Source organism: Vulpes vulpes, chromosome 12 (genome assembly GCF_048418805.1).
Source record: "Vulpes vulpes isolate BD-2025 chromosome 12, VulVul3, whole genome shotgun sequence".
NCBI lineage: Eukaryota > Metazoa > Chordata > Mammalia > Carnivora > Canidae > Vulpes > Vulpes vulpes.
In genome coordinates this window covers 129,920,341-129,948,317 of record NC_132791.1, presented here as the reverse complement: position 1 = coordinate 129,948,317, position 27,977 = coordinate 129,920,341, and the positions used below count along the sequence as shown (strand labels likewise).

Here is a 27,977-nt window from a genome sequence, read left to right as displayed (position 1 = left end):
AACGCTTATTGACAATACCATTTAATGGTTAGGAAACAAAATACCAGGACATAATTGTTCCAATTCTCAACTTTTCAGATTAAGTATGTAAGACCATGGGAGATTTCACAGAAAACCAAAAGCTGAGAGCCAGAAAACTCTCAATATCTAGAAATATTTTTTATTACCTGTATCAGAAAATCATTATCCCAGAAGCCAAGGCCAATGTTCTTCCTAATTGTGCACAGATGATTATAATGAGCCATACTATCAGTGGACTGCATTGCCAAATATTAAGATTGTTTAAAATGTTTAAAATTCCAAATTCATGGTGAGAAACATCCTCTAAAATTCAAGGATTAAAATCTACAAAAATAAATACCACTCTGACACTGAAGGGACATCTTCACTTTAAGGCCTTTGTCACAAATCTGAATCTTTATTGTTCTGAAATAAATGTTATAAACATAACTCAAAACAAAAGCTTCAATATTCAGTCTCAGAAGAGGTGTGGCTCAATGCCCATCACATGTAACAAGAAAACTTCCTTTAAAAAAAAGGAAAAAAAAGCACTATGTGAAGTCTTTCATATGAATGAAAATGCACCCTTTGGATCTTTTTGTCTCCTTAGCCTGTATACACGTGAGTGCAAAAAGGTTTGCATTTTCTTCACATTTACTTCTTGCTATGATGTTTGACGGATTTTTTGCCACTCAACAAATTCATCGAGAAGAACAGGCCCTAGAAATAAAGAAACAATTTTTGTTAGAATTCAGTGAACTCATCCTTCTCCACGAGCTCCATGCCAGCAATGAGGACAGACACTTGGCTGCCGCGTGAGTTCTGCTGTTCTGCTTACCGGGGCTCACTCCCCTAGACTTTTCTTTTCTGACATAAGGCACTTCCCACCATGATATTTGCAGCAACTTCCTTTCCAAGGTTCAAGTGTTAGATGAACTCTCCAATAACTAAGTCAAGATTAAACTCTCTCTTTTTCTCAATGTTCACAGCTTTCTGTTATTTAATCATTAAGGAACATGCAAAGTGTTTACCTTAGTGTTTAACTTAGTAAATGCCAAGATGTGTGTAAGCTTGTTGAAAGGGTGGCTGGTAACAGGACCTAGTATGAATCTAAACACAAAGCAGGTACCTAACAAGACTCGACCTAAGAACTATTCTAATAAAAGATATTTGTATGAATGTTTGGAGGTTCCAAACTCATTTTCTTACGGAAGCCAGGTAGGCTTTAATGAACTCACTGTTCTCTCTCTACTTTTTTTAAACAGAGGAAAGCTCATTGTCAGAAAAAAAATATGCTTGCTCTATTTTTCTTAAAACACACAACATTCTGGTGGTCTCTCTTTTTCTTTTATTTTTCATAGACCTACTTCTCTAAGAAAAGTAGCAGGAAGCCCAAGAATAAATGGTAGCTGGAAAGCAACCTACTTGTTGGCATAAACTGTGGGCCAGCAAAATGGAAAACCAAGTCCAACATAAGTTACTACTCAGCTTTACCCACTAACTTTACAGGCCAGTTACAGTTGTCAGATTTTCTGATTTTTCAAACAAATCTAGAAGCTTTATTTTTATGCAAAAACTCTTAATTTAAAGGTTGACTCAAAACATACACAAATATACACATCTGCAGGCCATATACAGTCCCTGGGCTGCCAGCTTACTGTTCCAAGGTATTGTTTCTAAAAATATTAAATTGTATACCATTTTGTAGGGAAAGATCACAGTATATACAGAGAGAAATAAAGTTATCCCTTCTTTAAATAAGTCCACATTTCAATTTATGTTTATAGGAATTATCTTACCACATAATCCTTCTCAACACTAAAACAACACATTCAACCAAACTGATGGTAGAAACTGAAAATTTCTTTCACTGTTTTAGAAAATGTGGCTCACCTAACTTATTACTTCAAAAATCTGTTTTAAGGCATTCTGCCCCCTTTCCATTGAAAAACACTGAAAGATAACTTGAACTGAAAAATTACATATATATATATATATATATATATATTTAGATGTTATTTATTTATTCACAAGAGACACAGAGAGAGAGGCAGACACAGGTAGAAGAAGCAGGCTTCCTGCAGGGAGCCCGATGCAGGACTTGATCCCAGCACCCAGGGAGCACGACCTGAGCCAAAAGCAGAGATGCTCAACCACTGAGCCACCCAGGCATCCTTTTTTTTTTTTTTTTTTTAAAGAATTTATTTGAGAGAGAGCGAGTGAGCATGTGCTCAAGAGAGAGCATGCGCAAGAGGTGGGGAAGGGGGAGAGAGAATCCCAAGCAGATTCTCTGCTGAGCATGGAACCAGAGGCAGGACTTGATCCCATGACCCTGAGATTACAACCTGAGCTGAATCCAAGAGTATGATGCCTAATCTACTGCACCACCCAGGCACCCCCAAAAATTATTTTTCATTAGCTATTTACTCAGTAATTTCTAAGGAAAGTTATTTTGACATTATTTGCTATACTGTGAATGGGCACCCTGATAACTTTATGATTTTTCAACTGTAGTTGATGGTTTGCTTTCCTGTCTTTTAAGTCATGACTGCACTTTTCTTCCACTGGAAATGGAAGGGAAGGCAAGAAAGCAGAATTTTAGCTTTTACACGCAAAAAATTATAATTTAAATTTAGCTTTAATGCTTTTATGTTACTGAAGAAATGATAACATTTCACTTATCAGCGTAGATATTACTTATATGAGAGAGACCGAGCGAGAGTGTTTAACTTAGTGGGAGAGCATGTGAGCAGGGGGAGAAGAAAGAATCTCAAGCAGACTCCCCTCCGAACACAGCACCCAACACAGGGTTGATCCGACAACCCCAAGATCATAACTTGAGCCAAAATCAAGAATCAGACGCTCCACTGACTGAGCCACCCAGGCACCCCATCAGCATAGATTTTATAATAATGCTCAATCTAAGCTCTTGGTCTAGGTCCTACACCTGCCTCCCCCACACTTTTCACATGACTAAATAATAAGAGTTACTGCCAGGAAATTTAAACCCTGTATGGCAATACTACACAAATGTATATTCTCATAGAATAGTTCTATAAATTTTATTTTCATAGAAAAACATTGTATCATACTTACAAGCACCATCTTCATCATAGTTACTAAGGTCGGCATGGACAGTTCTGCTGAATTCTAATACGTTGTACCACTGATCTTTGTTCATAACACGATACTTTGATTGCTGTAGAAAATGATATATTTTGAATATTGAACAGGCATTATTTATTTGGACTTGACTTCAATAAATTTAATTATGACATTTTTGTAATTTAGTCTTCTTAAAACATTAATTCCTGTTTAAATTACTGATGCTTCTAAGAAAAGTCTCAGGGACATTTACATGTTAACATTATCCAATTTACATTTTCCTTTATCTTTCCTTCATTTTAGAGAAATAACAGAAGCATCAAAGGTACTACCAGTAAGGGTAAAATCTGATGTCTACCCATGTATATACCTATGTAAACAACCCTGGAATCAAGATCTACAACGTATATGACACACATTAAGCTCCCTCATGCTGCTGCCCAGAACATTACTTCTTCGATAAAATTTACTGTTTAACCACATCTTGAAGTTGACATCTTTGCAGGCTGTGGAAAGAGTACCGGCTTGGGGTCAAACCCCACTTCTCTACTTACGTGAGGGACCCTGGGAACACTGTTTAACAATGGAGCCCATTTTTTCATTTGCTGAAGGAGGTTAATGCATAATTTGAAACAGAATTATAAAGATTTTAAGAAACACTGTTGGTCGAACACCCTCCACATAACAAGTGTTAAAAAATATTTAATTCTCTCAGCTTCCTTAGAGGTGAATACTTTTACACTCAGTTCTATTTATTTTTGCCCCAAACTACTAACAAGGAAGGTTGATAACATCCATCAAAAATATCTGTTTTACTAGCCTTCATTACGCCCACTTTATTAGGCTTAAAGATGTAAATAAATGTACATGAAACCCATTCACTTAAGTCCTTTCCATATCACTGCTTCTTATCAGAAGCTTCAAACAAAGTTACTCCAAGGAATGTGCTAGGATAATCAGCTTTATGAGGTATCATTTTCAAAGCAAAAAGCAAAAGCATCTGTAATTCAAGAAAACCCCTAAAATCAAAAGGGCACAAAAACAGACAGAAAGTCAAAGAAAAGCAAATGAAAAAAGAACAGTATCTCAGAACCACTGCTGGCAGTGGGTGCTGTGTTAAACTTTCTAAAAGAATACTTTCTCCATGAAGTCAGTATACATTCTTTACTCATCAGTACATTCAAGTACAGGATTATAGCCATTCTCATATTTGTGAACATAAAATATTTTAATTCTAATTATTTAAATTGAACCTAAGTGAAAAGGAGAGTTTATTACTACAACTGGTTCCCTTATGAAGATTTCAGCTTATGATCTTGTATTAAAGAAACCTGATTTAGAAGTTTGATATTTGTACACTAGCATCAACTCTCTTCTGCCCAAAACCCAAGAAACTAATTTTTCATGAAGAGTGTCTTTGCTAAAATGTATTTCTTGAAGGTTACTTGCTTTTTTTATGGGGGGGATGCAGGGCTAGAATCCAAGTATCTCACTACAGACTATATTAATGAACATGAACTTGCATCTAAAAATAACAATCTCTCTCTCCCTCTATATATATATATACACACACATACATATATACGTACATATATACATATATACATACATATATACACATACATATATATATATACATACATATATATATACACATACACACATACACACACACATTTTAACAGAAACTTTTTACTAAAGTAGATTTTTTTTAAAAGCACAGGATCCAAAAATCTATTTTGTTTCTCCTCAATTAAAAGATATAGTTTCCATCAGATTGAGCTTTAAAATTAAAATTTAGTATTAATCAGATTAATATTTTCAAAAAACAAAACATACATACCTCCAAGTACTGGTAAAATACTGAAAACAATGGCCATGTCCTTCCAAGCAGAAGAGCTAGCATAGACTTAGCAGTATCAATATCAAGGCTTCTCTGATCTTTATCCTAAAATATAAGGAAAAATTCTTCTAAGTGTGGTTTCAAGATTAAATAAAGGTTAAAATTACAAAATATGGAAATTCCACCTACCCTTGCAAAATCAAAGGCATATCTGTAGATATTCTTAAACGAAGAAATATCATTTAACTGTGAGCGCAAAAAGTCAAATTTGTTCTGTAACTTTTCTGTGCAGTCACACCTTAAATTAAAAAAACCAAATACATTATACGATCTAGAAAATTAATAAAAGCATCTTTAAGGGGTTAGAAGAATGCATTAAGAAAAAAGTGATTGCATTCATTAAATTAACCTATGTTTAAAATTCTGATTCACAAACTTAGAGTTACTAACAAACTAATTGCCTTGTATCTACCAATGGAATTAAAAGAAAAAAACAGAGAAAACCTGGCAATCAATGAAATTTCAGTTAAATGATTTTCCTTTTTTTTTTTTTTTTTTTAATGATTTTCCTTTAAAAAAAATACAATTTAATGAAAAGCTCCAGCAAAATCACAAATACCTCTTAAGAAGAGACATATAAAAATGTGCTTTAACCGCACGTAAGGTTTAAAAAGATGGCAGAACAAAGGAAATTAATCAGGCCTCTGTCACATATTTCATTGGAAAGTTCTAAAGCACCAGGCTGGTGAAAAGAGATTAGTTATGAGTGGTTTTAAAAGTTTGGGATAGGGATGCTTGGGTGGATCAGTCAGTTGAGCATCTGTCTGCAGCTCAGGTCATGATCCTGGGGTCCTGAGATCAAGCCCCACATTGGGCTCCCTGCTCAGTGGGGAGTCTGCTTCTCCCTCTGCCCTCCCCCACTCACGCTCTCTCTCGTGTTCACTCTCAAATAAATAAAATCTTTAAAAATTAAAAAAAAAAAAGTCTGGGATATAACACAGGGAAAATTAACACATTAGTGCTTCAGTCACAGATTCAGATTCCTACATTTTTAGTAACAAAAATCAAAGTAAATATTTAGTGGCAGTACTTGACCTCAAATTAGGTACATAGATGAAAGAGTACCAACAAGTAAATCCATGTTATTTCTAAAGATAAGATACTAAACATAAAAAAACAAACAGATTTCTCAAAGATCTTCACTGGCATTCTGACTCACTGGGCTGATAGATGCTCCACTGTTGAGAAAGCAGCAGAGTGGAGGACACCTTTCACAAATGGCACACAACTCATCTCATCCCCTGCCAGGTCCCCATACTTGTCATGCTCTAGCTCACCTACTCCTCACAAATGCCACAGCTATGCTTTAGCGGATATTACTGCCTCTACCTGAGGTATGTTCCCTCCAACATTTTCACAAAATATTACTAGCCAAAACCTAACTCACATTTTGCCATCACGGACAGACCACTGGACTCCCTTCCATTAAATCAGGGTCCATCTACTGTGACCCACAATATCCTACTCAAATCTGAGTTTCAGTACTTATCACGTAGCAGACATCTAGCATGCTTAGATTTAACTGAGACCTTCACTATTCTAAATCCATATGACATGTGATTCATAATTTTATTAAGGTGTAAATATTCTGGATAAATTTCTAAAGTTGATTAAACCTTGTATCCCTAGAATAAGCTAAACTGGGTAATGCTGTTTCATATATTGCTAGATTTTTGGCTATGTTCATAAAAGAGATGGGCTTGTAAATTTCATTCTTTCACACCCTCTTTACTAATTTTGATAACAAACTCATAGCACAAACCTCAGAAAAGTGAAATAATGTACCTTTTTTTTTGTTTTCTGAAAGTTTACTGAATACTAGAATTAGCATTTGTCCAAAATCACCTGAAAACCACCTGGGTCTTTTCACCTTGGGAAGGAATTTTTAACCACTCAATCAGCATTTTTAATGGTTATAGGACCATTCAGATTTTCTATTTCTTTTTGAATTAACTGATCATGGATATAGTTTTCTGAAAATTTATTTCACATATAATTTTACTTAAAGATGATTACATTTATAACATTTTATAATATACATTACTGTTTATTTATGCTTTTTGTTTTTCTTAATCATCTTGCCAGAATTTCTTAACAGCTTTGCTTTCTGTTTTACTAATATCTGAACATCTTCTTCTCTCTTTCTTCAGGTTGATCCTTTCTCTAACTTCTTAAATCACATATTAGTTCATGTGGATGAAGGGGTTTTTTTTCTTTTAGTGTAACAGGCTACAGATGTTCTTCTAAGTACAGTTTTAACTTCTGCCAGAGTTCTGATGAATACTGATTCTCCACTTATCACCGATGCCTCACAAGATGATTTCAGAGGTGTAGAAGAGATAAGATACTAGGTTTAAGAGTCTGAGAAGAGAGGGGGGACACTAAGCAAGGGTGACCCTCGAACAACACAGGTCTGAACTGTACAGATCCACTTACAGATGCAATCTGTTTTAGAACATTTTCTTTTCTCTAGTTTACTGCAAGAGTATAGCATGTAATACCTTTAACATAAAAAAAATAGGTGTTATTTGACTGTTACGGGTAAGGCTTCCAATCAACAGGAGGCTGTAAATTAAGTTTTGGGGAAGTCAGAAGTAACACAGGGACTTGTGACTGCAGGAACTCCCCCTACTGCCAACAATGATTAGGACTTCCCCGACTCCTGCTGAGTGGTGTTGGAGGTAGCTAGCCAAAACAGAAGGTTTATATAAGATCCAAAGTTTTATAACACAATACTCAAAATTTCCAGGTTTCAATAAAATATTCCTGCATTGTTTGAGGGTCAACTGTATAGACAAATGCTATCAAAGAATTTGGTTCTAAAAGGGAGCAGAGAAAAGTGACACTAACTAGACTGGGATGGAGGCGGACAGAAGGTTTGCTTTTCTTTTTATTAGACAGAAAACTTCTGCTTTCAGGAAGATGAAGTAAACCTACTTTTCCCCTATCTGTCCTGCTAATTCAACTAAAAGCTCTGGACATTAGCTATAAAATAAACATAAGCCTGGAAGAATTGTGAAAGACTTGGAGGAACAATACAGTGATGAGTTTCCTGGGGTTTTTTTTTGTTGTTGTTGTTGCTGTTTGTTTTTGCCTTATCTATCCCAGACCTGGAGATGAAGGAAATCAGCAAACCAGAATGCCAATGGGATAGAGAAAACAACAACAACACTCTGCTCTCCGCGCAAAAATCATGCAGCCTAGCAGGAAAACAAACTGTCAGAACATTGAACCACCACAGAAAAAACTGTTACCATGCCCACCAATGGCAGCAAAGACTGGAGGAAGCCCTAACAGCCCACCCTCACCAGATGAGGGAAGGTCCTCCCTCTCAATTTCTGCCCTGTCAGTAGAAGCCACATAAAAGCATGAACTTCCCCTCCAGCAGGTAGTAAGTAGTGCCCTGGGGTAGCTTTGCTTTGCTACCTGGGGTAGGTCAGAGAAGGCCTAGTGAGGGCGTGGAACTTACACCTGCCAACAGTAATGAGGAATTCCTTCTCCTGCAGGTGGTGGTAGAGAAAGCGGGCTAAAAAAAAAAAGAAATAAAAAAAAAAAAAAAAAAAAAAAGAGAAAGCTGGCTAAAATAGAAGATTTAAGTAAGATCCAGAGTTTCATAACATAATACTCAGTATTTTCAGGTTCCAGTAAAAAAAAAAGCACTTGTCATACCTACAACCAAGATGTCAAGCAGAATGTAAAAAGAGAGCCAGTATGTGCAAATACTGAAATGACAGGAAATGTTTTAAAATTATTTGATGTACATTTTAAAGCAGTGATTATGAAACTGGTTCAATAAGCAATTATGGGCACAGTAAAACAAATGGATAGAAGGTCTCAGCAAAGAAACAAAGTTTGAGAAAAGAAATGTAACATAAAAAAGAACCAAATGGAAACTTCTGAACTGTAAAATACAAGGCAGACTTAAACCTTAATATATTAATAATTATATCAAATGTAAGTAGTCGGAATGTACCAATTAGAAGACAGAGACTAACTGAGTGGATCAAAAAGACCCACAAAACCAAAATGACTCAGCAATATACTATTTAGAAGAAGCAGACTTCAAATGTAATATAGGCAGACTGAAATTCAAAGAATGAAGGTGACACATCATGGGGATATTAGCCAAAAGGAAGGAAGGGTAGCTTTATTAACATCAGTGAATGTAGATTTCAGAGCAGAGAGAACATTATGATAAATGGGTCAATCCACCAAGAAGACTTAACAATTCTAAACGTGTCTGTACCAAGAACAAGAAAATATATGAAGCAAAAATTTAGAGAAAAGGAGAAATAAACAAAAATATAATTATTTTTAGAATCATCAACACTCCTCTCTGCCAACAACTGACAGAACTAGACACAACATCAGCAAACATAAAGAATTCAACATTATCTACCAACGAGCCCTAACGGACACTAATCGAATATGTCACTGAATTACAACAAAATACGTGTTCTTTTCAAGCATCCACACAACATAAACCAAGGGAGACCACAGCCTGAGTCATTAAGAAAAGTCTGAAAATATTAAAGAATTGTTCTCTGACTACAACAAAACCAAAGTAGAAATAGCAGGAAGATAAATAGCAAAATCTCCAAACACTTAGAAACTTAACAGACTCCTAAATAATCCAAGGGTGAGAACAAGTCAGTATACCGAAGTGAGTGAACCTAAGAACACAAGTCAAATTTCCTGAGACACAAAGCAATGCTGGGGGAAATTCATACAGCTAAATGCAAATATTAAAAAAGAAAAAACAATCTCAGTTAATAATCTAAGCTCCTATCTTCAGAATCAAGAAGAGCAAAATAAATCTAAAGCAGGAGAGAGTAAGAGCAGAAACCAATAAAACTGAAAATAGAAAAATAGAAAAATCAATGAAACAAAGAATGGATTCTTTGGATAAAAGTCAATAAATCAGACAAGTCTCTAGCAAGAATGACAAAGAAAAAGAGAAAATACAAAAATTACCACTGTCAGGAATGAAACAAAAGATGGCATTACAGACCTATAGATATCGAAAGAATATATATTTGACCACTTAGATGAAATGGACCAGTTCTTTGAAAAATGAAACAACACACACTAACAATACAAAATAATCTGATAAATGATTTGAAATAAATAGTAATTTGAGTGACCCTACATCAATTAAAAAATCAAAATTTCAAAACTTCTAAAAAAGAAATCCATAAGTTCAGGCGGTTTTACTGGAGAATTCTACCAATCTCTGAAGACCAATTTTATGCTATACTTTTCAAAAAATAAAATATAAGGAAAAACTCCCCAATTCTTTTTATATAGCCAGATTTACCCTGACACCAAAATCAATTAAAGGTAGTATTAAAAAAAATAAAAAAAAAGAAAAAGGGTGCCAGAGTGGCTCCATGAGTGAAGGTTCTGCCTTGGGCTCAAGTCACGATCCCAGGGTCCTAGGATTGAATCCCACATGGGACTCCCTAATCACAGGGGAGTCTGCTTGTCTCTGGCTCTCCTCCAGCTCATTCTTTCTCTCACAAAAATAAATAAATAAAAATCCCAAGAAAAAGAAAAAAAATCACAAGAAAAAAATTGTTAACCATGCATGATGATGGATGTTAACTAGACTTATGGTGGTGATCATTTCATTTCCCAAAATACACAAATATTGAATCATTATGTTATATACCCAAAACAATGTTATGTCAAATACATCCCAAGGAATAACATAAGGAAAAGAAATGAAAATAATAGACCAATATTCTTCATGAATCCTTAACAAAATATTAACAGAAAGAATTCAGCAGTGTATAAAAAGAATTAGACACCATAACCAAGTGAGATTCATTCCAGGTAAGCAAACTGACTCAGTATTCAAAAACCAATCAATGTAATCACATTAATAGTAAAAAAAAAAAAAAAAAAAGGAAAAAGCTACACGATTAGATTTAATGTAGAAAAAGCATTTAAAATATTTCACGTGCAATCACTGAAAACTCACAGAAGGACATGAACAGAAGAGAACTCCCTCAGCTTGATACAGAGCAACTACAGACAACCAAAGCTAACATACTTTATAGTGGAGACTGAACACATCCCTCTGAGACGGTGGGCCAGGAAGGGATTGATGTCCACTCTCACCATGCTTATCCCACAGAGTGGTAGATGTTCCAGCCAATGCAGTATGTCAAGGAAAGGAAATAAAAGACATACAAGACCAGAAAAGAAAAAAAAACAGTCCCCATTTTCCTATTCTATGTTAAACTCCTATGACATGACTGTCTATGTAGACAACCCAAGGAAGACACACATACACAAAAACTTAGAATAAGTGAGTTCAGCAAGGTCACAGGATACAAGACAACCACACAAAAATCAATTGTATTAGTAATGAACATATGGATGCTGGAATTAAAAATATAGGGTTATTCACAGTGGTCAAAATAAAAAATGAAACATTCATGTGTAATTCTAACAAAAAGTACAGAATTTGTATGCTGAAAACTATCCCAAACGATCAAGGAAATTAAACACCAAAAAAATCCTATCTATCTTGCATGTAAATCAAAGACCCAAAATGATACAAGTATCAATTCTCCCCATATTTATTATGCAGTTTAACCAAAATAAGAATTTTTATAAATAAAAGGAAGATCATTCAAAAATTTTAGGAAAAGCATTGAAATTGGAAAGCCTAAAACATTTTGAAAAAAGATCAGCCATCTTGGGGTCCTAGGACTATGCCCTGCTTCAAGCTCTGCACTCAGCAGGGAGTCTCCTTGAGATTTTTCACTCTCCCTGTTTGTGCTCTCTCTAAACAAAACAAAGAGGAAAGAAAAGAAAAAAATCAGTCTATGTGATTGTAGACTTAGTATATAGCAGCTGTCATCTAGACTATGTGGTGCTGCCAGAAGGTTAGGACACACATCAACAACAGAACAGAGAACCCAGAGACAGACCCACCACACACAAGTATGTCCAATTGATACACGACAAAGGTGTAAAAGCAATTCAACAGAGGAAAGATCTTTTTCAACAAATAGAAATGTGGAGCAGGTAGACTTTTGTAGGCAAAGAATACACCAAAACCTGTCTCACACCTTTTAAAGAAATAAACTCAAAATGCACTAGTTATTTAAATGTAAAATATAAAAATATAAACCCTTCCAGAAAAAAAACTTAAGATAAAATTCTCTAGGGAAAGAATTCTAGGACTTGACACCAAAGACACAATTCATAAAAGGAAAAACTGATCAACTTGAACCTCATTGAAATTAAAACCTTTTGCTCTGCCAAAGTCCTTGTGAGAAGATGAAAACAGAAGCTACAGAGTGGGAGAAAATATTTGCAAACCATATATTTGACGAAGGACTGTATCTAAAATATACAGAAAACTCACGGTGAAAAAAATGTATCCACTATATCCCTCAGCCTCTTTCCTATTTTCCTCAGATATTATAAGTCACCAATTCCTACTTTTATCTACATCTACCTCCTTTGTAATTCATCCATTGAGTTTTAAATCTTTATTTTTTACTTTCAGAGATTTAATTACACATTTGAAATCTGATCATCTGACACCATTCTTATTTCTTTAAATATATTTAATGTAGTTATTTTATGCTGAGATTATGACAATTCAAAATGCTAGCATTAAAAGCCTAATTCTGAAGTTTAAGATGTTTCCCAATAGGCTTAGTGATTTTTTATTATTATTTAATAAAAACTGAACCTTTTTCTGCAGAATTGAAGCTTCTGTTTAAATGCATTCCTATACAGAAGAATCGCTTCCACTGTACACATGAGAATACTACTCACCTGGGACATTTGTAAAACAGTTTTTTGGCTTGTCATATGAATAATGAATCTTAGCCTTTAATCTGTATGATGAATTTTTGGTAAGAATTCTGTCAGGAATAAGCCCTTCACTGTATGTAGAACCAAGCCCAGGCTATCACATCTCCAACTACTGGACAGAAGTGACATTAGAGTTTTTGATCTGATTCTCACCCTACTCAGGCCTTGCAATTTTGTCTCTGACTTGAAACATACACCAAGGTTAATGGCCAGATCCTAGGTGATGAGGAAAAGGTCGATAACCTTAAGGTAAATGCCAGCTTCACAGATCCCTGTGGTATCACCATCTCTTGACATTTCTGGTCTCTGATTATCTTTCTTAATTTATAGTCAAGTCTAGGCATGCTTTTTAAAAGATGCTTTTATATTTCATCCAGCATTTAAGTGTTTTACATGATAAATGGTTTCTTTGCACATTTAGTCTGCCATATGGCCAGAAAAGGAAATCAAAATTTAGATAAGTTAACTATCCAATTTGTCTGGGGCCTAGTTCCTATATATGAATGAGTGTACAATGTATTTCATACAGAAACAAGAAAAGTTTATTCTTACTATTTATTAAAAATGTATTTCTTAGGGACCCCAGCGTAGCTCAGTGGTTGAGCATCTGCCTTTGGCTCAGGGCGTGATCCTGGGGTCCTGGGATCGAGTCCTGAATCAGGCTACCTGCCTATGTCTCTGCCTCTCTCTGTGCTTCTCATGTATATATAAAATAAAAATCTTATAAAAAAAATGTATTACTTACTCTTTCATATTAAGTAGCTTTTATCAGCACAAAAATTCATTACGTGAAAAATAAAGCTTTAATGGTGTTGAAAATGCAATTAACTTCTACACTTCTACCAGAGGGATATGCAAAAGAAACAAATTCTCAGATTAAATGCTCCCATGATGCTGTTTGAAAATTTGAACGTCTTCAGGATCTCCAGAATCATTACCAGTTGATAATGTTCAGGGTTACCACGTTTTAAGGAGCCAATTATGTGTATTACCTTCCTTGTATATCTATCTTAAGTAAAGCCTCATCATCTAAATCTTTGTAACTTCCTGAAGAAGTGCTTTTCACATATTTTTTAGTAATGTGATTCACATTTTCACACAAATCCTCATTCAGAATCTTAATACACTTGAGATTCAGGAAGATAAATACAACAAAGGATAGAAGTTCTTCCTCTCACTACCACCAGAGTTTGAAATCATTCTTCAGGGCCTGGCATATAGAAGCATTTCAAAAGTATTTGTTAAGTATAAGTAAAAATACCAAAAATAAGCACAAAATATGTATTTATTTAATTTAAAACAGTTTCAAAATCCCTACCTGGGGAAAGGTTAGTGGGAAATTGTAGTTTCAACGAAATTATAAAGTGTTCAAGTGGTGACTTACAAGTCACCAAGGAAAAAGAATCCAAGAAATCACCTTTTCCAAATATTTTACATTCCACAGGTACACAGAACAACAACATTATTTAGGATATGATTTCAATAAGCTTAGGACAGAGAGAAAGCAAAGAACAAAGTTTCAAGTCAAACAGGGAGAGACCAGGTTAAATTCTAACTTCTCCATTTGCAGCCAGGTGGCTTCATGGACTCTCTCCAGCCTCCTCTCATTTTAACAAGACAGAAACAGTAAAGACAACCATGAGGTTAAAGGAGAATACACAAGTTAAATGATTAGAACAGTTCTTAGCTTGAGATGCTCCTTTTGAGGCAAATGGCTTAAAAATCACCTTCCCCCTGGTAACTCTGTCCACACTATTTCATAGCAATCCTAATGGTCTAGCTCAATCTTGAGCAGAGAAAGAATCTTAACAAACATGTGATGTTTTCTTCTTGGAGAAGAATGAAAAACAGAGTACAGACTTCCACGTATATTACCCATATCATAAAGACTGTGAAGGGACACAGAAAAACCAATGAGCATACCCAAGCTGTCACTAATACAAGACTAGTATGTCATGGAAACCAAGAAAGAGTTTTTTTTTAATAACAACTAAATAAAACCCCACAGACTTTAGAGACACTGGTACTATAGGATACCATTCTCCACGGCCACTGTGGTTAGAATGAATACAAATGGATTTAAATTTCAACTGTAGGCCTTGGACATTAATTTCCTGAGTATTGCTGTATATTTGATTAGCAAAGGAGGCGTTTACATTTCTGCCTCTTTAAAGACCTCTAAAATGAGAAGAAATTACCATTCATGTATTAGATCTAAGTGAGATTCTCTTCCTTAGAGAAGTCTCATTAAGTATGCTGGACAGACTGATGATCCACAACAGAAGAATCTGATTCAGAATTCTGTATCTAGAACTTCCTCAAATAAGGTCTACTGACCCAAGCAGCACATTTCTGCGGACACCTGGAAATGAGGAGAAGAGCATCTGAAGTTGTCACTAAGAGCAGAGGGAAAGAATGCTAACAGCAATTACTAGTTGGGCCCCAAATGCTACATGAATGACAGCCACACATCACAGCACCCCATCCATCACACTCTTCTATCCTCACCAAACAATCAGATAAATGTTCCCCATTCCTCTCTCACCTAAACCAAGTCAAGTCAAGCCAGACCACCGTCTTGAATCTTCACAGTCCAGGGCTCAATACAACTTGTGATGTACTGAGAGGCAGCATAATTGCTGCCATTCCTGGCAGGTGCTCCCTCCTGCCTCCTTTTTTCATGATCATAATCAAAGTACAGTCTTCAAAGTTCTATGCTAACTGTTTTCTCCACCAACATGGTATTTCCCTCTTGCTCCAACACCACCATCAGCTAGCAGATGTGAGAAAAGTTCTCCACTCCAGCCAGTAAGGCATGCCCAAACAAAAACATAAGTACCCCTGGAGTCTTGCATCCACAGATACAAGGAAGATCCACATGGAATGTGTTGTGTATAGCAGCGTATGTGCATAACAGGGATAAGGTCTAGTTTTTCTAAGGTGCTCATAAGAGTCTATGAGCATCAGATCAACTACACACTATCTGATGGTTTCCCAGTCTGTAAGGGAGGGTTTAAGCTCCCTCCACATGTTAGCCTAGGCCCTCCATAATGTAGCTATTATCCCTACCATCTGTAATTCAAACCTATTTTATGTACTTTTGATTTTAACCAATCAGACCACTTCCCTCACACACACGTTTTCCTTTCCCAAGGCTCTGCTCACAATTTCCTCTTTAGAAATAGTATTTCCTATATCCTTAACCATCAAAATCCTGATCATTCACAAGGCCCAGTTCATATGATGATCCATCTATACAGATTTTCCTGTCTCCATAGCCTAAATTGATCTCATTAGCAGCTGTGCTTCCATACTTGAGCACGTGTCATGTTCCACCTGGATGTACGGTTATAGCACCACAGGGCTTTCCTGCCCTCTCAGCATCTTCACCAAAGGGCAGAGCTACCTTATGCTTCACTGTGGTCACAGGGAAGTGGCACAGCACCTGACATAACAGAGGTGTTTACCACAAGTGTCTACAGATCAAACCCAACCTGTGGGGCAACCTGGTGGTTACTGAACAATGATGGGAAGTACACAGAAGAGAATCCCCGGAAAGGATGCACAACTGCATCCTCTGAAACCTACAAAATGGCCATTCTAGTCTAATTATACACAATCTCACACCCACAAATTCTTCGACACAAAACAGAAAGGCAATTCAGTTACAAAAAGTCTGTATATATAAACAGCCTTAAAATGAATGAAGTACAGAAGTAGTCTAGTCTACACAATTACAGGTTTATTTAATCATGGCTGTTATAGTCTACCTTCCTTGAGCACAGTCTATGCTCTAATACCTGACTGTTTCTATTCTTTAACAAAGCTCTACTAAAGTTTTCTAAGAGTTAAAATTAATTAATTTGAAACAATGATAACTATATTAAGACAATTTAGGGACCATCAAAAAACTATGCCCAGGTTAAGTCAAATCCTAGAAATATGAAAAAAAAAAATCTATGAAGGGAATCAAGTCTGTGAAGTTTTACATTTTATGACTGTGAATTAAATAAAACCTAGTATACCAGGCAACTATAAATAAAAACTTAAGACTTACATAGATTCTTCTGTCTCTCCTGCTTTAAATATTAAACTACTACAGAATTTGCAAGTTTCTTACAAGAAAATTCAAGGACTAGTTAAGACTTACCTAACTAATAAAAGATACTTCAATCTAGCTCATAGGGAAAAAAACCAACTATTTTCTCAGTCAAGAGCACTTGACTCATTTGAGCAACTCCAAGGTTTTACAGCATAGAGTACAGCAGAGGGGCGGGGGTAATAAGTGAATGAAACAGAAACCTGAGTCAATTTTAAGTGTTCAGTAACTGTTTTTATGTTGCATAGCTTGTGAACTTACCATAGAAAAGAAGTGCTAATAAAAAAAATACATGTTCAAGGGTTAAGTCAATTTCTATTCTTTTACCCAAAGCCATATGCTAATTATTCAAGAGTAATTATTAGAAATGCGTGTGTTCACACATTTCTGTTATACAAAGGCTCTTTATATTACATCAAGTTATGCAAAAACAAATAATAAACTTTGTGGGTGCCTGGGTGACTCAGTCGGTTAAGGTCTGCCTTCAGCTTAGGTCATGATCCCAGGATCCTGGGATGAGCTCCACGTGGGGCTGCCCACTAGGCAGGAAGCCTGCTTCTCCCTTTCCCTCCCCCTCCTGCCTGCTGCTCCCCCTGCTTGTGCACACGCTGTCAAATAAATAAATAAAATCTTAAAAAAAAAAAAATTCACACACACTTGTTAGCTGGGATGTTCAAAAAAGCAGTATACAAAAAATTCAGCAGCAGTACAAAAAAGCAATTATAGTACCAAATAAAATGTCTTACAATGAATAAGCCACGTTACAACAGATATAAATTTTAATAAAACGTACAAAGCTGTATATGAAAACTAGTTTATATTCTTTGCATACTTGTCTGTAAATTTTATCATTCTCTAAAAAGCTAACTGAGGGTTGGATATTTCCAAAGAATTTCAGAATCAATATCATTTTAATTTGGTATGTTATGACACCTAGATGAATGACAGAATTCAAGCCTGGTTAGGTTATAAATACTATGATTCAAAAAGTTAATAATAGTCCTTTATTTTATAAAGATTGCTAACATATATAAAGAAAAATAACAGAAAGTACAGTGTGCTAGACTGGTAATCTGGAAATATAAATTCTAGGTCCTAGTTCAGCCACTAAATAGCTATGTGAACCTGGGTAAACATTTTCTTCACCTCTCTGAGTCTGACCCCTTATCTCACCTATAAAAAATGACTGAAATGACAGGGTTGATTTTATGTTCTATTCTAGAAATTATAATTTGGCTCATATAAGCAAAAGTTTTTATGTGAATCTATTTAAAATATCTATTATGTTAATTCTGGTTAAAAAGGAGAATTACAAAGCATTACATGCTGAAAATTCAAATATAAAAATTCAAGTCCCATATGAACAGATGCACTTAAAAAAATATCTTGAGGTATTCTGAAATGTAAGGACATGCAAACAAGTAGTAAAGAATAGCTAAATGTGTTAATAAAAGCATAACCACAACAGGAAACCACATGGCTAATTGACCCCCAGGTTTCAGCTCAAAAGTATTATAAATTAATGCTTCCTCTATTTTAGAATCTTGGTAATTAGTAACATCCTGCATGAACATTAGGAACATAATTTAAAAATAATACATAATTACTAACTGATTCTGAAACTAAGCACACTTTACTATGGAAAGTAAAAATCAAATTATTTTTGTAAAGGAGCAATTCTGTAACTTATCAGAGTTTCAAAGGCAGCATCTGAAAGTATTAACTAGAACATGGCTAAGGGTTGCAGGGCTGCCATACAACCTTTCTGCTTTTGTTCTTTCTAAGATTCATTTGGCAAAAAAGAAATAAAAAAGAAGTGCCATGTAACTCTATCTTCAAATACCTTTTCAAAATGAAACATAAAATTGAAGAGAAGAGGCCCCAGAGCTTAGGTCTGCCCAAAGAACAAACTCCTTACACAGAACTCTGTATTCAGAGAAAGAAATCATTTGCTCAATCTGTGAACAAATCACTTTGATCACAGACCTCTAATTCACTCAAGTCAATGATCTTTGTAAGACCGTACAAAGATTATTCGAGATTATGAAAAATGGGGTAACTATTCATTCTGCCAAGACCACAATATAAATTTTGTCAATCCCTAACTGTTATAGATCAAACCAATTTGATTATTTTAAGGTGAAACCTTACTCCTAAAAATTACGAAGCACAAAGTATCAATTAAGATCTTCAAATAGGCCATCAAATTTGTTTTTTAAAAAAATGTCTTACTGTAATGAAGTCATCCCCTTTAACCATTCTTCCTTGGTAAAAAATCCCATGCTTTCAGCCTCCAATTTCCACGCTAAAACTAACATAATAATCTGGAAAGAACAGAACATAAAGGATAGGGGAAAAGTCAGCAGAGATAATCATGTCTGTATTTATCATGGAGAGCATTTTTATACAACTATTTCCATCTTCCAACTATTAAGGAGTACAACCTCTGGTATCATTAACTCTAAAGAAATTTAGATGGGCCAATTTCTCAAAAGTATAAAGCTCTAAGTTTCTGAAGGTAGAATCTCTCTCACTCTATTACAAATAACATTTGTATCAAGAAAGAGAACATGTGCCCAACTTAAATTGGTTAAAAACACTGAAAATGACAATTTACAGTATTAAACATGAAGAAACAAAATTCTGATATAAGATTAAAGTGTCTCGATTTTTAGAAATATGTAAATATGCTATACCCCACTATACTCCATTCTTAGAAATAAAACATACATTTTCAGGTTCAACACCAATGTCTTCACAAAATTTTTCCATTCCTTCTGGCCCTACAACTTCATCAGGACCTTCAAAGACAAAAATAATTTACATATTTTATTGTTATATTATTACCAACATAAAACATAAGCTATTGCACTAAAGGCATCTATGAACACACCATAAAATTTTTTTAAATAACTAAATCTGAATTTTGACACATTTTTTATAAAGGTATAAATATTTGATATATGACTTAAAATGTAAAATTTCTGAAATATTCTTTACACACATTACAAAATGAAATTAAGGGAAAAAAATGAAGTAGCATTCATATCAGTCACTTGTTTGTACAGTAACTTGAACCCATCCTTTAAAAAAAAAAAAAAACATTTACGGAGAGCCTTCTCTGAAGAAAATTTTTGGCAATGCATAAATACAAAGAACCACAAGAAATTTTACTAGAATGTGTACGAACAGCCCACGATTCAAGACAGTAATCAGAGAATACTAGTTTTCTTGCTAAAACATAAGGTCATTTATTACCCTTGTGAATACAACCAAATAAAATTTAATACTTTAAAAAGATACACATATTTTGAAAATAATAACTCAGAAATTACTATTTTCCTTGTCACCTTGGATCTAAAATAGATAGTAAAGCATTAGATATTCCACCTTAATACAGAAACAGAAGTTTATTATTATTTTCTTAAAATATTTTATTTATTTATTCATGACAGACACAGAGAGGGAGAGAGAGGCAGAGACACAGGCAGAGGGAGAAGCAGGCTCCATGCAGGGAGCCCGATGTGGGACTCAATCCTGGGTCTCCAGGATCACACCCTGGGCTGAAGGCGGTGCTAAACCGCTGGGCCACCAGGGCTGCCCAGAAACAGAAGTTTAATCCCTCAATTAGCTTGTCCAAAAATTAGTGATATTTAGCTTGTTTCTTATTTTTCTCCCTTAACACTAAATATAAGTCAATACATCAATTCTTATATTTTATGTTATCAGATTCCCAAAGACAGTAATTACATCATTGCTAGGTCTCTTTCCTAACTCGGTAAGATTACAACAAATTTGAGACAGCATGAATGGACTCTGAGAGCATTCTGCTAAGCTAAAAAAGTCAGTGGCAAATAACATACAATTGTAACGTATATGTGGAATATACAAACAAACACGCAAAAAAACCCAAGCTCATAAATACAGAGAACAGATTGGTGGTTGCCAGAGGCAGGGATGGGGAGTAGGAAAAAATGGGTGAAGGGTGGTCATAAGGTACAAACTTCTAGTTATAAAATATATAAATCCTGGGATGTAATGTACCACATGATGACCACAGTTAATAATACTGTATCGTTGTATTTGAAAGTTGCTAAGAGAGTAGATCTTAAAAGTTTTATCACAAGAAAAAAATGTGTAACTATGTATTTTAATAGAAGTTTCATAACTAATGTCATTGATCTCACTTGAAAAAAAAAAAGACTGAAACTGGTGGCTGAGTCGGTGGGCGTCTGCCTTCAGCTCAGGTCATGATTTCAGGGTCCAGAGATGGAGCCCCATGTCTGGCTCCCTGCTCAGCAGGGAGTCTTCCCTCTCCCTCTGCCCCTCCCCCCACTGGCATGTTCTCATTATTATCTCTTGCTAATAAATAAAATCTAAAAAGACTGAAACAATCATTTAAAACAATTATTAAGTACAATAGAACTGTTATCACATTTGATTTTTGAAAAGTCTGGAAATATTAAAGTGGCCAAAACAAATCTTGTTTTCGTTTCTTAAGGGCTTATAAAATTTTTGGAGCTTCATAAATCACAGATTAGACCATGGCTACTCAGGTGGCATTGTATACCACCCGATTAGTTCACAAGCACAGCATGAAACCAACACCCTATAGGGTTTTGTGTGTGTGTGTATGTGTGTGTGTGTTTGTGTTTTTCCACAGAATACAGCCAACCAGTATGTGGACTAATACACTCTTGCTACTTCAGATGAGATCCAGGCTGCTAAGATGACATTAAAACATGGTCTGAAACCAAAAGCCTTATTTAATTTTCTGGTTTAAATAAATACTGCAGTTATTTATGCAGTGAGGTGTTAAAAGGTGAGAGGGTGGTAATTACAGGACACTTTCACTTCCTAATATATATTTGGAGAATTTATGAGAATGTGTTAATTATGTAACTTTAAAAGCATACATATACAATAAAGCTGTTAAAAATATAACTGAATATGTATCCTTATATATGGCTTGGTTGAAAGTGAAAATTAGATTAAAAATGTAATGGAAAAAAACAAATTATTCCTATGAAAAAGAAAGCTAACTTGCCCTCAAATCTACCATCATTAGGAATCAGGAGAGAGCTGAAGAGTCATGTCAAGATGATCAGTTACCATCATGAAATAGTCAACTGGGGGACTAGTTAGTGGTTAACAACAGATGAGAAACCAATTATGTTATAGGGAGTTACAGAAGACATACACAAGATGTTCCCGTAAATATTAAGTGACTTTCTCAAAGCAATGCAAATAATAACAAATCTAACTCTAAAACAAGGTCAATACCAATGTTCTTTTCCTGGACCGCAGCATAACGTTTCTCTTACTTATGGAAATATAGTCTTCCAATAAATCTACTCTGGAGCTGAATTTAACTCTTTCAGGCAAAAAGTTGCTACTAAACTTAAGAAGATATGGGAATGATGGAGTTCACTCTACTAACTGGTAGAACTTTATTAGAAGTTAGCAATTCTTTCCTGATTTTGGGGTTCCTTGTAAGATTTTAAAAGTACCTTTTCAAGCTCCATGATTTTGTCCAGTAACAGGCCCCCTGTATTACTGAGTCCTTGCTAATGTAAGTATCACTCGAGAGGTCTTGTTGAAAGAGCAAAACCGTCAAGCTTAACGCACACCACCTATGATATTTTATTAACAAAATTAGTAGTAAAATATTTTTAAAAGTAAAAGCAAAGAGTCCATTTTGTTTATAACCATAAAATGTTCCCAGGAATATCTGCAGAGTCTAAAAGCATGCCAGGCATAGCAGATACTCAGGGGAAAAAAATATGCTCAATGAATGACACAGCACGTTCAACATGAGCTTCACAGAAGCTGTCCTATTAATTCTGCAACAGAACTGTAAAATTACACAACCAGTAAATCTAATGTTATAATGCTTTTTACCCTTTTAATAATTGCTTACATTTATTGAGTTCTAACTACATTCTGGATACTGTGAGAAGCGCTTTACATGTATTCTTCTCAGGAAGCACAATATTGTCTCCATATTAATATAGGATATCCCCATTTTAAGACAGAACAGTTACTGTCTGTTTGGTAAATGACTGGTTCCTTCTTAGGTTTAGTCTCTGCCCCAAGGAATGACTAGAGAGGCCTTCCCTAAGCACCCTACTTGAACGTCCATCCAAACTTCCTACTTTCTATCCCTACACCTGACCATATTTTTATTTATAGCACCCCACAATCTTTAACTGTCTTGCCTCCTTAGCTATTTACTGTCTTCCCCACTAGAAGGCAAGTCCCTTAAGGGCAGGGACCCTATCTGACTTGTTCATAACTATATCCCTGGCACTTATCAGCACCTGACCCACAGCAAATGCTCAATATTTACTGAATGAGTCATTCAGTAAATCACATAATATAAACTACCCTCAAGTACATTTACTAATATTTTTTTATAAAAGGAAAATTAGTTGCCATGAATGTAATTTAAAAAAGAAATTATAAGCTAGTAGTAATTATAAGCACAGGCTCTGCAATCAGAATGACCTAACATTGAATCCTGGTTCTTGTCACTATTCAACTCTTGTCATTATTCAATCTAAACCTCAGTTTTCTCATCTATAAAAAGGGATAACACCACTTACTTAACAGAATGATTGTAAGATAACATTATATAATTATGATTTTTGAAGTACAGACAGAAATTATTGTGTTGGCTACTACAAAAATGCTAGTATAGGAAATAAATGTTGAGCTAATTAGAATATTTTGCTACCCATCAAAGTCCCAAGGAGAGGAAATACAAATAAGCATGAAAGAAAAAAAATGGACTAATTTTATGGTATTTCTTTGTAAGTGAAATCAGATGAGTGACCTTTTGATTCTATATCATGAATTCCAGTATAGCTGGCATTTTGAATAATGGGTCAACATTTAAATGGAGGTCAGTAAGAAATGAACTCCTTCATTTAATTTGGGTTAGACATTGTCTTGGGATGCCAGTAATAGCAGTTTTTCTGGTCTAGAAAGAATCTGTTCTGTTACCAAACAATTTTTAAATTATACTTTGGGGATCCCTCAGCTGATTCAACAGTGAAGCTGCGGTCCCCCATCAACAGTCTTATTTTCCATACGGTTAGCTTAAACTTACACCTCAAGTCCAGAGTACACTGTAGACGGTAACTGACCAGCACCAACATGAGAGTGATGGCACAGACACCACTCTTGTTTTATTTTAAACAGTCAGAATGATAATGATAAAAGGAGGGAGAAGCTGTAAAACCATTAATTCCAAAAGACCAAAACCATTCTGGAGGGGGGGGGGGGGGATGTTTTCATACATGCTTATGACAAAGTTAGGAATAAACAGGAAACAAGTATTCTTCCCTATATGCCTCACTGTGAGTCTCCCTGGGGGTTCTGACTTTCACCCCCAGGCTACAGCCCCATCCCAGGCCTAGAGCAGCCTCCATTTTCACCTAGGCTTCAGTGAGTGCCCCTCAGAAGCCCAGTTTCCTCCTATAACTACCATAGAACACCTTCCTAATACAGCATTTATCACACTGTACTAATATCAGTCTGTTCACTTTCTTATCACATTTCTAGTAGAACTGAACAGAGCTAAACATCAATGATTAAGGGGCAGATGTGTTGTATAATAACAGATCTAAATCTTACATCTTTTACTAAGCCTCCCCAGTTTCAGAAAATGTCAGTTTGGGTTCAGAAAAATTTCAATAGAATATGGAAAAGAAAAATAAGAACTATGTAAAGCATAAAATGTTTTGTTACGTACTTTGTGTTTTCCACAATATTAACTCTACTTTAGCTAATGGACATAAACCAATAAATGTATCTGTTTACAAACTGTATCAATAGTAAATGTGTCTCACCCTCCCCCCCATTAACTATATACCTCATTATAGTTTTAAAGAAATATCATCTGACATGGCCCCAAATTCTTAGTCTGCCCATAATTCCCAGTCTTAATTAACCCTGATCCCAGGACACAGCACTGACACAAAGCAGGCCTGCAATAAATAATTTGTTAAATGAATGAACCAAACAAATGTTTCAAGCATGTGAGTGATATCTTCTTATATTAATTTCATTACCTGCATACTCATAAAACCAAGCCAGGCACTTCTTGCTTGAAAAATGCTCGTCTCCACTTATTAGTCTAGCGGGGGGGTGGGATCTGCAATAGCTTAGAAAACACACACGCCTAAGAATTTTATCAAGGCTCAACTTTCAGTGAAAAGCTACGTTCAATATGAACCACTTCAATTCAAAGTAAACAAAGTACTTTTTTTACAGCTGCTATCATCGGAAAAAATTGGGAGTTTGTTTAGTATTTGCAATTTGAAACAGTATTCTAAATGCAAAATTTTCTGGCTAATAAACCCAAATGCTACTTTGCTCACTAACAAAATCCAAAAATATCAACTAAAATAATTTCCCCAGATTTCACATGACCACATGGAAGTTCAACCTAATAGTCTCAACACAAGATTGGTAGTTGGGAAAGTATTAGTCTTTACAGTGACTCTTCTGCTGATTCATATGGAAATTATATCTGTGCATAATGGACACACATTTGAAAACAAAATACTACAAAATATATTTTGATACTTAATATTTTTCAAAAATCATATATTAACAGTTGTTTATGATAAAAGATGATCCAGGACCCAAGAGTATAAGTAAATTCTACAGATTAAAAACAAAAGATAACTATACAAATAAGAAGATAATAATTACACAAATAATTGGGCCAAAGCTATTTAATCCCAAAGCCTATCTCTTCCACAAAATCCTTGAAGGTTGGGAAGTTCAGAAATGGCCTTTAGGATTTAATGAAGTTCAGGGAACCTTGTCTCAAAGAGCTGGGATAGCTACACCACCACAGTGACCTAGAAATGCTACAACATTAGCTACTGAGTAATGTAATCCATAAAGGCACCATATTTAACAGTTTAAGCTGATAGAGCAAAGTATCACCTGAGTTTTAGGAACACCGCTTGGATATTTTAATGTGCTTCATTTAAATAATTTTGATGTCACCACTTAAGATGGCCACAGGTTAGAGCAATAAAGAACTAATTTATATGCTTCATAAAAAATAAGAGCTGGTGGAGGAGCCCCGTCAAATTGCAGTGAGTTACCTTGTTTCACACCAACAACCCCAAATATTCTCAGTAATAAAAGGAAAGATTCAGTCAACTGCAAAGGGAGGGTGCGGGCTAAGGTACCTACCTGACTTGCAAGCAGATCTCTCTAGCAGAGCTCTGTCATTACCTCGTCTTTATAACGCTGACTACAGTCCTCTTGTAATGGTAGCATCTGAGGTTGTTACATCAAGTGCCAACCAGTGATACCGTCAGACACCCAGGGAGATTTACAAAGGAGCCACTTCTCACACCCAAATTGCAATGATTTTGTGCAGCACACAACGTTGCTGTGGTGCCTCAATGGCACGCTACAACGGGATCAAAGAGCTATAATTACAGCTCTGCTTCACCTTCTCTCTCTCCAAGAGGACACTGAGTAAAATAACTACCAAATTATTAATATTTATACCGAGAGCTAAGAGCATCTTGAATGCGAGAGAACAAAACCGCAAGCGCGGCCTTTCCCACTCTGCACGTACGCGACTTGGCGCAGGTGGAGGCACTGTAGTTCCAGCCGGGATCTTCCAAATCCTCAGTGGGGAGGCCGATTCCAGCACAGGGAGCTCCGCTTTCTATCCCCCCACCCCAGGTCGTCAGGTCCCCGTGACCCCAGCTCCTTTCCCTTCCTCACTCGCTACAGAGAAACTGTCTAAGCGACTCCTTCGGACTTGGGACTCCGTTCCAGGTCTGGAAGCAGGTGGGAGTGGGGATTCAGGGATGCAGGTGGGCGAGGAGCAGGAGGGCGGGGGGCAGAGAGGCGAGGGCACCGTCCCGGCTCTCCCCCGGACCCCCGGGGCGCGCACCGCCCCAGCCCAGGCGGATCCCACAGCCCCTCCCGGGGCGCGCACGCCGAGCACGAGGCGCAGTCGGGAGCACAGCCTCGCGGGGTCCCGCGCCGGGCAGCAGGCTCATCTCCCCAGCCCGAGCCCGGAACCCCCTGAGCCCCGGCCCGCCGGCGTGTCCTCTTGCCGCCCAGAAGGAAGACGGAAGGGGCTGGGCGGGGGAGGGGAGGGGAGAGGAGGCGATACCTGGAGATTTTACACTTCTTGAGGCCTCCGTCTTCCGCCACTGCCGCTGCCACCCCAGGAGATTTTCTCTTCTTCTTCACCGGCATCTTCCGCCCTCCCCGGCAGGGCGGCCAGGGGAGCCGGGGCAGGGGGTCGCTGTCCGCCGGCTCCCACACACAGCAGCAGGCGGACACGCAAAGCCGCCAGCCCGCAGTGCAGCGGCCCAGCCCGGCCGCAGCCCGCTCGCGGATCCGCCGCCCGCCCTCCTCCGCTCGAGGCCGGGGGCTCTCTCCGCCAGTGGACACTGCGGCGGCCTCGCACGGAGGAGAGAGAACGCGGACAGCGCGGCACCGCCACCACTCACACACTCCGAGGGCGAGAGCCGCGCTCTGACCCGGATGCAGACCTCTGCGTGCCGGAAGTGACGCCAGCACGCCGCTGCCGCCGGGGGCGTGGCCGTGTGCTCCCGGCCGGGGGCGGGGGCGTGGCCAGCGCCAGCGGGCGGTCGGGGTGTCCTCGCGTTTCCCACCGAGTTCCCCCCGCGCTCTGGTGACCCGGTGCCGTGCCGCCCGCGGCTGCCCGCCGCTCCCCGAGTGCTGGCTCCGCCCGCGGCTGGCCTGGCCTGAGCTGGCGACCGGGCCCCTCCCGGAGCCCCTGGGAGCCGTCTCCGCCGCCGGTGGGCCTGCAGTCCACGCCGCAGGTGTGCTGCTTCCTCGCGGGGTCCTGGGCCTCCTGCGGGCTGGCGCCGTGCGGGGACTTGGGCTCGCACTCTCGCTCTCTCTCGCTTCCCGCCCCCCGCCCCCCGCCCTCTCCGCTGCGGTCGTGCGGTGGTTGGTCATAGCCTCGTGTCTTCCAGGTACGCCCGTGTTGTCGCAAGGGCTGCGGCTTCTCTT

The 27,977-nt window shown here is 37.3% G+C and overlaps 1 protein-coding gene across 5 annotated transcripts; it reads right to left on the bottom strand.

Annotated features, from left to right (window-relative positions):
- DCUN1D5 (defective in cullin neddylation 1 domain containing 5) lies at positions 1-27,499 on the bottom strand. Of its 5 annotated transcripts, XM_026006754.2 has the most exons (8): positions 27,106-27,498; positions 25,022-25,113; positions 19,677-19,747; positions 19,179-19,270; positions 5,138-5,246; positions 4,949-5,053; positions 3,097-3,199; positions 1-720 (listed from the first exon to the last, which is right to left on the bottom strand). In XM_026006754.2, the coding sequence occupies exons 1-8, from the start codon at positions 27,189-27,191 to the stop codon at positions 665-667; spliced, it is 714 nt and encodes a 237-aa protein (XP_025862539.1). In that variant the 5' UTR covers positions 27,192-27,498; the 3' UTR covers positions 1-664. The 5 variants fall into 5 exon arrangements, with proteins under 5 accessions (XP_025862539.1, XP_025862540.1, XP_072586042.1 ...); XM_026006755.2 differs by lacking the exon at positions 25,022-25,113 and having other exon boundaries at positions 27,106-27,484; XM_072729941.1 differs by lacking the exons at positions 19,179-19,270; positions 25,022-25,113 and having other exon boundaries at positions 27,106-27,162.
- Between the last annotated feature and the right edge of the window lie 478 nt (positions 27,500-27,977).

Bases quoted from the DNA above. Each gene is read 5' to 3' on its own strand.
- DCUN1D5 (XM_026006754.2), bottom strand. From the start codon at position 27,191: ATGCCGGTGAAGAAGAAGAGAAAATCTCCTGGGGTGGCAGCGGCAGTG. The intron at 19,271-19,676 runs GTATGTTTTATT...TGTTCTTTCCAG, and splicing joins TTGGTGTTGAACCTGAAAAT to ATTATTATGTTAGTTTTAGC. The intron at 5,054-5,137 runs GTAGGTGGAATT...CTTATATTTTAG, and splicing joins ATGCCTTTGATTTTGCAAGG to GATAAAGATCAGAGAAGCCT.